The sequence below is a fragment of the Zalophus californianus genome, chromosome 16 (assembly GCF_009762305.2).
Source record: "Zalophus californianus isolate mZalCal1 chromosome 16, mZalCal1.pri.v2, whole genome shotgun sequence".
NCBI lineage: Eukaryota > Metazoa > Chordata > Mammalia > Carnivora > Otariidae > Zalophus > Zalophus californianus.
This window is the reverse complement of record NC_045610.1, coordinates 440637-453759: the sequence shown is the minus strand read 5'-3', so window position 1 is coordinate 453759 and position 13123 is coordinate 440637. Positions and strand designations below refer to the sequence as shown.

The 13123-nt window shown below is 62.7% G+C and overlaps 1 protein-coding gene across 12 annotated transcripts in view; it reads right to left on the bottom strand.

Annotated features, from left to right (window-relative positions):
* Positions 1-1656: 1656 nt before the first annotated feature.
* The window catches only part of SPNS3 (sphingolipid transporter 3 (putative)), a 33758-nt gene continuing 22291 nt past the window's right edge, over positions 1657-13123 (bottom strand). For 3 of the 12 annotated variants that reach the window (XM_027568213.2, XM_027568220.2, XM_027568223.2), the window contains 4 exons: positions 8105-8170; positions 2971-3069; positions 2716-2887; positions 1657-1887 (listed from right to left, as the gene is read on the bottom strand). In XM_027568213.2, the coding sequence (XP_027424014.2) occupies positions 1814-1887; positions 2716-2887; positions 2971-3069; positions 8105-8170 (411 nt within the window). In that variant the 3' untranslated portion in view covers positions 1657-1813. The other 9 variants (XM_027568217.2, XM_027568219.2, XM_027568218.2 and 6 more) reach the window with 9 other exon arrangements.

Below are 13123 nucleotides of genomic sequence, written 5' to 3'. Positions count from 1 at the left end.
TCTTCCGTGGGCCTGGACCCAGCCTGTGAGAGTCATACAATGGGGGCTGGAAAAGCCACATTCAACACCCCTCTTAAAACCCAACTGGGAGTCTGAGCTACAGGAAGTGTCCCAGGTCTCACAGCCGGTGGTGCCGAGCGGGTCCATGGCATCCTGCCCCCCCATAGACTGGGTATCTCCTTCTCAGGAGAAAGCAAGTGTGATCATGGGACTTATGTTTGGTCTTCATCCTGTTCCCGGCGCAGAGCTCCTAAAACCCTTGGAATTTCCTAAATGCTGAGAGACCTAAAGGTGCCTTTTTTTGTTAATAAGGTGGCATTTGGACCCCACCTAAGGGGAGGCTGGAGGCCAGGAGAACTCCCAGTCCCCCCACTGACCAGTGCAGATGGATGACGGGCTGGAGGTCGAATCAATCACCAAAAGCCAATGGTTTAATCAATGGTGTCTAAGTAAGGAAGCGTCCACGAAAGCCAAAAATAGGGTGAGCGCACGGGGGTGCTGGTGGATGGGGCTCCTGGAGGGGGCAGGGCGGCCCTGCCCCTGCCCCACACCTCGCCCTGGCCTCTCTCCCCCCTGCTGTCCCTGAGTTGTGCCCTTTATTATAAACCGGTGATCTAATGAGTAAATGAGTTTCCTGAGCTCTGTGAGCCGCTCTAGCAGATTAACAGAACCTGAGGAGGGGCCACGGGAGCCTCTGATTCACAGCTAGTCAGTCAGAAGCACAGCCGACAATGTGGACCTGCGCTTGGCCCATCCGGTGGGCAGGGCTGGGGTGCGCAGTCTTGTAGGACTGAACCTTTACCCTGGGCAGGGACTCTGACCTTATCTCCGGGTACACAGGGTCAGAAATGAGTGGAGGCCAGGAGAAAACTGCTTGGAGATGTGGGATCCCCTGCAAACACCATAACCGGTGCAGGCTTTTCCTTATAAGCTCAGGGGCAGCCTGTTTTATGCACTCCAAGGGTCAGATTGTGGGTGGAGGGGCCGGTCAGCCTAGCGGTGGCCACTCCTGAGGAAGGGCCGAGGATGGGGGAGCTGAGCTGGGGGGCCCAGCTCCCGGAGCTTGTCTGTCCAGCAGTAGGGGCAGGGAGGCAGGGTCAGGAGGTGAGCGTGAGTTTGCTGCTGGGAGGCAGGCCCCTGCTGGCCAGGCACCAGGGCAGGGGAGAGAAGCTGGTGCTCACGGGGCAGAAAGAACACGCCTCCCCACTGCTGCCCGCCTGGAAGCTGTTGGTCTCCTGCTGCGCCCAGCTGCGCTGAACCCAGCGGCAAGCGCAAGGCCCACAGAGCCAGCCCACCCCAGGTGCTGTGCCGGGGTCGGAGCATGAGAAGTGGGCGGGGGCTGGACTGTGAGCCCCCTCCCCCGCATGGTCCCAGGGCAGCTGAGTCTATGGGCGATCCGACGCCCTTCCTCCTCCAGGAGCTTGAAGCCACATGGGCAGCAGAGTGAAACCTCCCTCAAGACTATCGGACGCCCCCCTCTTGTTCAGAGGGTGACCCTGGCAAAGGGGTGTCCTGTGCCCTCCTGCCCTGCAGAGTGAGGGGTCCAGGGTGTGGAGTAGCCCTGCGCCCTGCCCCCAGCTGCTCTCTTCTTCCTCTCCGGCCCCCACTCCCAGCAGAGAGTGCGGACAGCTCAATCCCCAGCCCGGCCACAGGCACTGCCAGCTCTCCAGCTGGGAGTGAAGCAGAGTGGCAGGTGCGGCTCGGCCGGGGTCCCGGAGCCATGGCCAAACGGGGACAGAGGCGCTGAGGCCTCCAGGGCTGGCGGGAGGGGTGCGACAGGCGAGAGGGACCTCCTTGCTGGGGCGCGGGGGCCTCAGGGGTCCTTGGCGGCGGCACCTGTGCCGGAAAGCAGGGCTTGGCTCTCCGTGTCCTTGCTGCCGGGGGTCCCTGCGGGAGGAAAGATGCTCAGCCGGCCCCAAAGGAGGCAGAAGATGCCTTGGGAGCAGGCCGGGAAACCCCTCACACCTGCTGTCAGAATGAGCTCCAGATGCGACCCCTTCTCCTTACCTTCAAGGCCACCCCAAGGTCCCAGCCCCACCACTTCCCCTGGTGATGCAGAGCCTCCGGTGGCCCCCTGCCTCCACGCTGACACCCCTAGTCTGTTCCCCACACAGCAGCCATACTATACAGCGTTCGCACTACAAATAAAACACGTTGGGGCCCATCTGCAGGAAACAACACAGTCTCAAAGTTGAGGCCACCGTCCCTACAAGGCCCCCAAGTGCCTGCTCCGGCCTCATCCCTACCAGCGCCCCCCTCACTCCCCCTCCAGCCACGTTCTCACCTCAGGGCCTTTGCACTGGCTGTGTGCCGAGAGCCCCCTCCCCCAGATAGCCGCATGGCTCACTGCCTCACCTCCTCCAAACCTCTGCTCCAATGTCCCCTGTGCAGTGAGGACCCCTCAGGACAAGCCTTTCAACAGCTGCAGGCTGCCCCCACGTATTCCCGTCCCCCGGCCTACTTTACGCCTCTCTGTAGCAATGATCACCTTGAACGTACTCTGTCTTTTGCTCTTCCTGTTTCTTGTCTACCTCTGTCACCTAGAGCATCCCGGGTGTTCACCCCCCTGCTTCTGGCATATAGTTGGGGGGGGCGGGTAATGACCACTTTTGAATGAACAAATTAACAAATCAGCCAGCTGCGGGGGTGGCCCGTGCTCCCCTCTCCTGTGAGGCTCAGCCCAGAGCCTGGCCGAAGTGGGAGGGCTGGGGGTACCTGTGTCCAGCTGCCGGGCCCGGGCCTGGTCCCTCTCCAGCCGCAGCGCGGTTAGCAGGAAGCAACCACCGGCCAGGGCGATGACGAAGGTGCAGCCCAGGAAGCTCTGCTGAAGGCTGAGGAAGGACTGCAGGTAGGAGTCAGGGCGCCCGGCCCTCAGGGTGCTGGAGACCTGCAGAGAGAGGCTGCGTCTGCCAGGCCCGCCCGGCCGGCCAGCAGTGGCTGCCCCCCGCCCCCACTGGGAGCCACCCTTACAAGGCCAGTGAGGTAAGGGCTGCTGGCGTCCCCCAGGATGTGGCCCACCGTGATCTGAAGCGCCTCTGCTGTCCCCCGGCACCGGGGCACCACCACGGACTGCAAAACACAGGAGTATCAGGGGAGCTCCCCAAGCAAGGGCAGAGCGCGGGCACCCCTCATTGCCACCTCCTGCTCCCCGCCGGGACAGCCCGGAGCTGGGGCAGGCTGGCCAAGTCAGTGGGACAGAAAGGGGTCAGCGACATCCCACCACTGGAACGTCAGGCCCCTCCAAGGGGTGGGGGTGCCACGGCCCCGGATGAGGGCCCCTCTCTCGAGGGCTTGCTCTGGGACCGGGCAGGGACCAGGCAGGGCCGTGACTGCAGGGACAGAGGCGGGAGTGCAGGCCGGCATGGGCACGGACGCCCGGACGCAGGGCACAGAGGGCTCGGCCCTTCTCTCGGGAAGTTCAAGCCTCACTGGGCAGAGACCGAAGGCAGCCTTCCTGGAGAGACCCCCATGACCCCTGGAAGAGGGTATGAATTCTGGAGTCAGAGTGTCTGGGTTCCGATCCCAGACCCCCCACTCACTAGCTGTGTTACTTCACCGTCCGCATCCCCCAAAGGGATAATTACAGGACCTACTGGGGGATATGTTCATTATCATTCCTCGTGCGGACAGCAGACCGAAATAATGCCCTGTGACCCCGGGAGGCAGAAAACTTCCAGACCCTTCTGCCCGGCCGGCCTGCCCCCCTCCGGTCCAGCCAGAGCATCCCTATTTGTCCTTCAGGACTGACCCTCCCAGAGTTCGGGTGCCTGCCCTACAGCCCATGTGCCCCCCACCTGCACATGCACCCCCCACACTGGAAGGTTCCTCCGTTGTCCCCCCCCCACCCCAACACCGTCTGGGCAGCAAGGCCCCAGTCGGACTTCTCTCGAGCTCCCTGGGGCACAACGGGGCACCAGGCTCAGAGAGGACTAGCCCGAAGTCTGCCCAGCAGACGAGTCCAGTAGAACCAGCCGGAAGCCTGGCTTGCCGCAAGGGAGGGGTTCAAGCAGCAGCCTCACAGTCCCAAAGGGGGGGCTCATCCCCAAGACCTAGGTGTCCATAACCTGAGCCCAGCGGAGATTAACAACCGGCATGTATTAGATGCTTCCCGTATGCATTTTGTAGATCTCATATATACATTCTCTTTACCCACTCAAGCACCCCAAGAGGGAGGCATGGTTATTATCCCCGGGTCACAGATGAGGGAACTCTCCCCAGGGAGGGAGGGTCACCTCTCCAGGGTCACCCCATGGGAGAAAGCAGGACTGGTATTCGCCCCCGGCCCTGCTCCTCCAGGGTCTGTTAGAAGCAAGGAGGAGCCTGTCCGAGATGCTGTGTGTCGGCTAGAGAACGCCTGGAAGACAGGACAAGCTCGCCCCGCCCTGCACGCGGACGACTGGCAGAGAGAGGGACGGGCGTTCCAAGGGGGAAGAGAGTGAGCAGAGGTGTGGGGGCAGGAGCCCCGCACCTGGGGGTCCCAAGACAGGCCGGTGAGACCGTGCCGCGGGGGCCCCTCTGTGGGGGACGACAGGGGGCCCCAGGTCAGACACTGAGCCACTCTGTCCAGGCGGCGAGAGAAGCTGGGCCTGCCCCCCTCACTGGGACCTGCCAACAGGCCAGAGAAGGAGCTGAGCTCGGCTTCGCACCGGCCCCGCGTGCCTCCTTCTTGACCCATAATTACGTGACTACGCACTGCTGGTTCTGGAGGGTGGGCCCAGGAGACGTCCATGCGGCGGCTTGGACCCTCAGAGTCAGGTCCCTTCCACGCCCCCAGGAAGTGCCGGGCCCAGACCAGGCTCTGCTGCCAGGGGCTGGAGCTGCGGGTCCCCAACCTGTTCCGTGGTATTGCTTCCATGTAGCCTGGGGCAGGGGGGGGGGGGGCGGTGGCAAAGCTGGTAATTTTAGAAGTTAGAGGCTTTGGGTTCCTAAAACTGCAGGCCCACTCTATTCTGAGACAAAGCACCTCTGTTTCCGACTCTCCTTTCTCAGAAGACCTGTTCCCTTTTTAGCATGGGGCATAACCCGTGCCAACCAAGGGCCCGCAGAACGTCAGAGCGGCGACCACCAGGTACGGACTCCCTGGCAGCCTGCCTCCTGCACTCCCCACTCAGCCCTCACCCCCCGCTGCCCTGGGGAGGGTGGGACAGACGGGCGGGCAGAGCAGGGAGCACTGAGACTACCAGGGCCCGGGAGGAACAGGAGGGTGGTGCCCTCCAGGGGCCCGGGGGAGCTCTGTGCGGGAGGCACCAGCGGACAGACCTGACCTGGGAGAGCAGGTGAGTTCCGCTTCCGCTCTAGTCCCTGATGCTGGCGGTGGGTCGGCTGGCTCCAGGCTGCCCTCATGGGGCCCAGACACACAGGGGGCTTGCGAGACAGCTGGAGACAGCATCAGTCAGGGGGTGCAGGGAGCTCGGCCTGGGGGGACACAATCCCAGCCTCCCTGGGAGCAGGACCCTCCAAGGGGTCTGCCTCCGGAGGGCGGGGAGGGGGTGCTGGAGGTGGGTCTAGAGGGCCTTGGCTGTGAGGGAGCCAGACCCTTTTCCTCACTGAGTCTTCGGGAGGCAGGGGCTCCTTGGGGTTCAGGGAGTGAGCCTCCCATCAGAGGGGGATGGGATCAAGGACAGAGTCTGCAGGGGGTTCGCAGACTGGGGAGCTGGCTGCGCTAGACCAGTGTTCTCCGGGGGCGCTCTGAGGAGCGTCCATATCAGGACCACGTGGGAAGGTCACGAGAAAGGCACACCCTTGGACGCCCGCAGAGACCCACTGAGCCAGACCCTGAGGAAGCAGAATTTGTAACAAGCTCCCCAAACCTGGTTCCTACGCTCACTGAGGTGCGAGAGCCCCTGGACCAGACGGCTTTTGCAGTCTCTTCCCCAGAGAGTCTGGGTTCTCCTTGTGGATCAGAGGGCCAGAGAGAACGGTGTCCCTTGCAGACTGATGCGGGGCATGGAGCCGCCACCGACCCCTTGGGACTATGCCCGATGCAGGGCCTCCTGGCTCCTGGGCCCTCCTGGGCCTCAGGAGCTGGGGCCTCCTGCACTCCTGTGCCCCCACACGCTTCCTGGCTGGATCCCACCCCCCCTAGACCCCTCTCTGCGGTCCTGCCCTCCTGCCCCTGGGGTGCCTCACCGCTGGAAACCAACACCAGCTTTCAGCGATCCTCCGAGGCTCCCACTACCACCCGCCCTCCGTCCACACAGCTGCTTGCCCTCTGGGCCTCTGTCACCTCCCACGCCTGCCCCTCTGCGGCACACACCCCGTCCCCCACAGCCTGCCCCCCCACCTGCGTTTGGCCCAAGACCGCTCCCTCCTGGAGCCGCCCCACTTTCTCTGTGGGACGACTGAGCTCCAAGGACCGCAAGGATTGGTCCAGCTCCCACCACCAAAGGGTCTAAAGGCAATCTTCCGCTGAGGGGCTTCTGGAGGGGGGAAGGGGGTGCAGAAAGCCTTCCTGGGATGGAGAGACTCGCTGCCTCCAAGCCAGGGGAGGACCCCAGGGAGCAGCTGGGGGCCAGACACAGCTCCCCAGCCGGCCGCATGGGTCAGACCGCGGCTGCCTGCCCTGTCCCCCCGTGCCTGCCCCTCCCCGGCCCCCGGCACACGCACAGCTCTACAGAGGTCCTGCCAGGTTAATCGTTCTTGCAAACACAGACACTGGGGGAACACGGCCACCGTCCTCGCACATCTGTGGGGCTGCCGTGTGGAAAGGGGGCAGCGTCATGGGGGCTGGAGGAAGATGCGGGGGCGGGTTTCAGCTCCAGCTGGACGTCGGAGATGCTGGGTCGGGGGTGGTTAAGCTCCCCGTGCCTAACAGTGGGCAAACCCAGGGGAGACGTTTGCCGGCACGTTCCCGTCTACTGAGGGCTCTCCCGCAGGCCACCTGGCTCACCCTGCCAGGCCGGTTATGATCGCTCCTTTTTATAGACAAGGAACTGAGGCCCAGGGCCATTCATCGGGTCTGTGGCTGAGTCTGGGCAGGAGCCCAGGTCCTCGGGCTAGAGGGAGGAGCCCTGTAGCTGATACGCCCCCAGGCCGTCAAAGGGCAGCACTGTCTACACCCGCTGAGCCTGGGCCATGGGGTGCGGTGCGGGGCAGAAGTCTAGGCAGGGAGTGAGCATCCCATCAATGGCAGCATTCAAGCAGGCCTCAATGGCCCTTTCAAACTCAGCTTTGAGGGCTCAGGCGTCCTTTGGCAGCCAGGAGGCGAGAAGGGCGCGAGCCCTGGGAGGAGCCCCGGCCAGCACCCTTGTCATTTCACGCCCACGGTAACCCACAAGTACTTCACCCCGTTGTTCCCATGGGCAACCTGAGGCCCAGAGCCACACAGTGACTTGCCCAGGTCACACGCAGCTAGGAAGTGGCAGAAGCAGGGCTGAAGTCCAGGTGTGGGCCAAACCCTGGCACCGGTCACCTCAGGACGCTGTCAGCCCATCGCCAGGGTCCCTGGCTCCCCTGCGCACGGGGCTGGGCTATGCCAGCCTTCCAGGAGGCAGGAGGCGGCCCCTGGGGGTCCCCGGGTTCCGGGTCCTATGTTACGCACAAGGGCACAGCTCACTAGCATCCAAAGCCCACCCCTGACATCTTATAGAGGGAGGCAGGGAGGCTGGACAGGGAGGCTGGACAGAGAGCGTGAGGCTCAGATGGGCCACACCAGACTCTAGACATACCACAGTCACAGGGTTGGGCCGGCACCAGGCCTCATAGCCCAAGCCGGCCCCTTGCCGGGCAGCCTGGACCCACCTGGCTCAGTGGCTGTAACCCTGAAGTCCCACATCCCCGTCCACACACCCAGAGCCTAGGCCAAAGAGCCTGCTTGCTAAGAAGTGTAGTCAAGGAAGAGGGGGGGCTTCAGACGGGGCCTGGGCTCCTGTTCTGGCTCAGTGGCTTTGCATGCTGTGTGACCTTGGTCCGGGCACCTGCCCTCTCTGAGTCTCCATCTGCTCATCAGCAAAATGGAGGTGATGGTCCGAGGATAAGTTTGAGTGTATCAGGATGACCTTGGACCCCTACCCCATGGTCTCAGAAGCCCCTCCCAGCCCTGAGCCAGACAGACTCCAGCTCCCTCCACTCAAGAGGCCCCAGGACCAGCACCCCCAACACCTACCAGCAGGATGTCAGCAACCACCGCCCAGTTGCAGGACAGAAGCAGCTCCCCGAGGGCCAGGAACACCTGTGGACAAGGCCTCCAGTCACCGACCCCTCCCTGCATTCTCTTCCTGCCTGCAGGGAGAAAGGGGCCGACGGGATTTGCCGGGGTAGGCGAGGCCTGAACTGTTTCTTCAGTTCCAGCAGCCTGGAGGGTGGGTGGACATTCCGATCTGGGCAGGCTGGTGGCCGTGACCCAGGGGAGAGGGCCGGGCCCCCAGGCCCCCAGGCCCAGGCCTTGAGGTCCCTCCTGGGGCCCAGCAGGAGGGCAGTCAGGACTTCCAGGCCTGTCCAGCGCGCCTCGCCCCCATCCTGGCACCTGCAGGGCTGGCATAACCTTGTGTGCCCGGCCCTGCCCTGCCCCGTGTCTGCCGGGGACTAAGGGCCACCATGGACCTGTCTCGGCCAGTCCCTGAGCCCCCTGCCTCATGCCAGGGTATTAGGACAATCCTCATTCCACTCACTCAGGAAGAGCTTAATGAAGCAGCAAGAAGGGGGAGGAAAGTCATTTCTCAGAGCTTCCAAGAGCTTATTGCTGGAGTGGAATTAGTCATTCCTGGAGTCACGGGGCTGTGCCCGGGTCAGCCCGGGCTCTGGTTCCCAAAGGCCTGCGAACACCCAGGGCAGAGGAAGGGAAGGAGCCTGCTCCTCCCAGGCACCAGCCCGTCCACCCTCTCAGCCACCCCCACTAACGAGGGTCATGACACCCACCTCCCAGGCCCGCACACCCTCCCCCCTGCTCCTGGCCCTATGCAAGATGAGGCCGGCAGAGGGGAGTCAGGATGGGGAGACCTCGGGCGGAGGTGGCGCTAAGCAGAGCCCGGAGGGAGGGGCAGGACCGGCGCCCCCCCCCCCCCCCGAAGAGTCCCCAGGAGGCAGGGAAGGAGCTGGGATATGGGCCCCCTGTGCTGGGGGCCAGGGACGTGAGCTCCCTCCGTGCGACCAGCCCCCAGCCCTCCGCCCAGACTGGGGAACTCTGCGGCCCGGGGCTGGGCACCCATGGGGTGGGAATTGGGGTGTTGCTGGGGCAGGTCTCAGGTGGCTGCAGACCCGCATTCCAGCCCGACAGGGTCTGCCACCCCGGCCTCCTGGGGCCACAAGAAAGCCGGGCCGCCCTCCCCGCCCTCCCCACCCCTGGACAGCCGTCCGTTGCTCCTCACACCCCGCACCCTGGGCCGAGGAGCTGGTCTCTCCCCGGCTCCCCCACACCCACAGGACATACTGAAATACACCTTTTCCTTCCTCCAGCTGGAGCGGGGTGGATCCCAACCCCAGAATAGAGCCCACAGACGGAGGCCACAGCCACAAGCTGCTGGGGATGCCAGGTTTCCTGAGACACACCTGGAAACCATCCGGTCACCAGTCCTCCACGCGCGGCTTCGCGGGGTGAAGGCCGGGCTGGGAGTGGCTGCCTCTTGGCCCTGTAATTACAGAGGCTCCCGAGGCGCCAGGAGGGCTCTCCCACAAAGGGGTGGGCCACCCTCGGCCTGTGCTGCTATGGCCCCCGCGGGCCGCATGCAAACTGGGTCTCGGAGCTCGGGGGCTCCCGTGGCCAACTCGGAATCCAGAGAACACCCAACCGAAAGGGCCCCGGTTTGGGGCTGAATCCCCTTGAGGGACGTAGCCCGCTGTTCACAGCCCCGGGCTCCTCCTGGACGCCCTCCTGTGCCCAGAAGGCCACAGGCGCCTCCCACCAGCCGGTCCCCAAGCCCTGTCTCTCCTCCTGTCGGCCAGGACAGCCGTGGCAGCCAGAACAGACCCCAGGACAGGCTGCCCCCAGCAAGCTGTCTGGGAAAGCCTGCTACACCTGGCCACTGGGGCTGGACATGGGGGTGGGGGCTCCTACATGCTTGTGGTCCATTCTGCACCCTAAGGTCGCTCAGCTCCACGGCTCAGCTCCTCCGGCCGCGGCTGCTGGCCTGGTCCAGGCCTCCCGTCTCCTCCTCACCAGGTTCCCAGGCCCCGCCATGCCTCCCAACACCGGCCCCCGAGGGGACTTCCAAGTGGGAGGTCTGACTCTGCCCTTGTCCCCTTAGCGCCTTGCATGCTTCCCCGCACCCTGACTCCGTCCCCGGGTTAGAGGGCCTGGGAACGCTGCCTGGAGCCTGAGAAACGTGGAGCCCCTCAGCCCATGGCCTTTTCCTTTCAGACCCAGGAGGATTTCCCCCTCGAGCTGGGGCAGTGAGGATGAATGTCCCTGGTATTAGTCACCCCGGCCAGAGACACACGTGCTCCCACTCTACGTGCCTCCCGTGACTCACGCACATGTGCTTACATACACTGCAGCCACACAAGTGTGCACAGACTCCTCACACGTCTGCACACGTACGCGGACACACACAGCTCACACCACAAGTACACACATGTGAGCCAACAGGGATGACTTCCAAAGCAACACCACCCGTGGCGATGGTACGGGCCTGCCGGGGTGAATGCGTGGGTACGCGTGTATTCTGGCGGCCTTGTGGACGTGTGCACACCTTGCACACACCTCTCCAGGTGCGCACACAGGTGGGCTTGAGGGGTGCGGGGAAGGCGGACCCCTGTGGCGGGGAGGGGCCAGTCTTCCAGCCGGCAGTGACTGAGCTCAGAACTGCGAGGATTCGATCCTAGGCCTCCCTCGGATCGACTCCCTGCCCCGTGTGGCTAAGCCGGTCAGGACAGGCCCCAGGCACACGCTGGCTGCCAGCAAGCTACCAGGCCGGCTGGCACACTTGGCCCCTGGGCCTGCCAACCGGTAATTGCAGGGACTGGCTTCAGGGCGCGAGGGCACCGCTCAGTTCCCGGAGTCTGGCAGCAGCCCCAGCAACCTGGTAGGCAGGCAGGTGGGGAGCGAGGCAGTGAGGAGGCTGAGTTCTGCCGCCCTCCTGGAAAACTCAGCAGACTGCAGCCTCTCTGGGTGGGTGTTGCTGCCTGTCCAAGAAGAGACACCTGCTAGACCCTGGCAGGGAGCTACGGCCCTCAGAGCAAGGGCAGGTGGTCCCTCTTGGTCCCTCCCAGGCAGCCCCTGGCCAGGCTGGCTACTCCAGTTCAAGATGCAAGAGAAAGAGAAGTCCCCCAAGGACCAAGTTGTAGGAGAGCCCCCCAGGGCTGGGGCACCTGCCCAGCCCAGCTGTCTGGGCCACCCCAGGGGCCAGAGAATCCTTGCTGACCCTGCCCACCTCCTCCAAGTCCCCTGGGGGCAGCCGGCGGGGCAGATACTCCCATCCCTGGTCCTTGCTCACGAGTCCTCAGGGCTGAGGAGGGCAGCGTCCCTTCCCTGAGGGAAAGGCCTTGGTGAGAGCTGGCTCTCCTGGGGCGGGCAGAGACTCAGAGTTAGGATCTCGTTTGGGCTGGAAGGGGCATTACACATCATCTGGGCAACTCCTCTGTAAAGACAGAAGGCTGGACTGCAGCGCAGGCTTCCCCTTCCCCCAAAAGCAAAAAACAGTAAGTCAGAAAAAATATGTTTTTCACCAAAGAAAAGAACAAAACCTAATGAGACAAACATTATATAATTCTGGAGTACAGCACTTCTCAGTCTTCCCAGAGCCCCCACAGTTGGAAGAAAGTGAACTGAGTAGAGGTCCTTTGTTCCCACCCCTAACTGGGAACCAGTGGGGAGGCTGCCGGGGAGAAATGGGGAAAAGTGGAGAAGATGAGCAAGGACCCGTTACGGATTTCACTCGAGGCCAGAGGGGCTCACCGGGAAGGTAAGTAGGAGGACCCTGTGTGCGCCAGAGCCTTTACTTAGCCCCCAGAGGACGGTAGGGCCCAGGGCTCTAACAAAGACTCCCCACTGCCTGCCTGGAGCCCCAGCGCCCAGCCCCAGTGAGGGAGGAATGGCCCCAGGGAAGGGTGGGAGAGCCTCTCCGCGGTGTTGAAGCAAGTTCAGCATCGGAGCAGAGCCGCTCACGCCCAGGCTCAGCACAGAGGACGGCGAGGAAAGGGGCAGAGAAGACTGGGACTCCCTTATCAATAGACCCAGCTAGCCCCTTCCCAGCCCGCACGTTGGAAGGCATGAGCCACCGGGAGACAGAGGCCCACACAGGAAGCACCTGCAGCCAGGAACCAAGGCCCTCAACCAACGCTGCATAAGGGTCTGAGAGCTGCCAACAACCACCTGTGAGCATGGACATGGATCCCGCCCCGTCGGGCCTTCAGATGACACTGCAGACCTTGGGCCAGCACCCACCCCAGCCTAGGAGAGACCGTGAAGTGGAGGGCCCAGCCAGGTCCAGTCTGGCACCTGATCCCCAGAGGCTGTGAGGGAGCATGTGTGTTTCGTCTTAAACTGCTAAGTTTGGGGGTGATTTGTTACACAATAAGAGATAACTAATACGCTGGCTGAGCCATTGAATTTCAAGAATAAATAATGAAATCTTCAGGTATCCAGCTGGGAAAAATGAGTCAACATTAAGGATTTTTTTTAAACATTAGGCTAACTAGGGGCGCCTGGGTGGCTCAGTTGGTTAAGCGTCTGACTCTCGATTTCAGCTCCCGTCATGATCTCAGGGTCATGGGATCGAGCCCCGCGTGGGGCTCCGTGCTCAGTGGGAGTCGACTTGGATACTCTCTCCCTCTGCCCCTTCCTCCACTCATGCTCATGCTCGCTCTCTCTGTCAAATAAATAAAATCTTAAAAACAAAACAAAACAAAAACCCATTAGGCTAACTTTATCCTCCACAGCAATATTTGATGCTAAAAGACAACAGAAGAAATGCAGAGCAACAGGGAAGGAAACTGTGATCCAAGAGTATCAGACCCAGTTAGATGTCGTTCAAGGGAAGAGTCCAAGAGAAGACAGCCTCACAGACGAACAGACCAAAGGAGCAGTCTCTCTAGATACAAACTACTTCACCCCAGAATCCACCCAGGTAGGAGCTGAACCCAAATGAAGACCAGGAACGGAGGGTGGTGGGCACTGAACCCATTCAACCTGGGACTCCCCCAAACATCTGTGAGGGTCATGCTTGGACTGTGGGGGTTGTAATCCAGC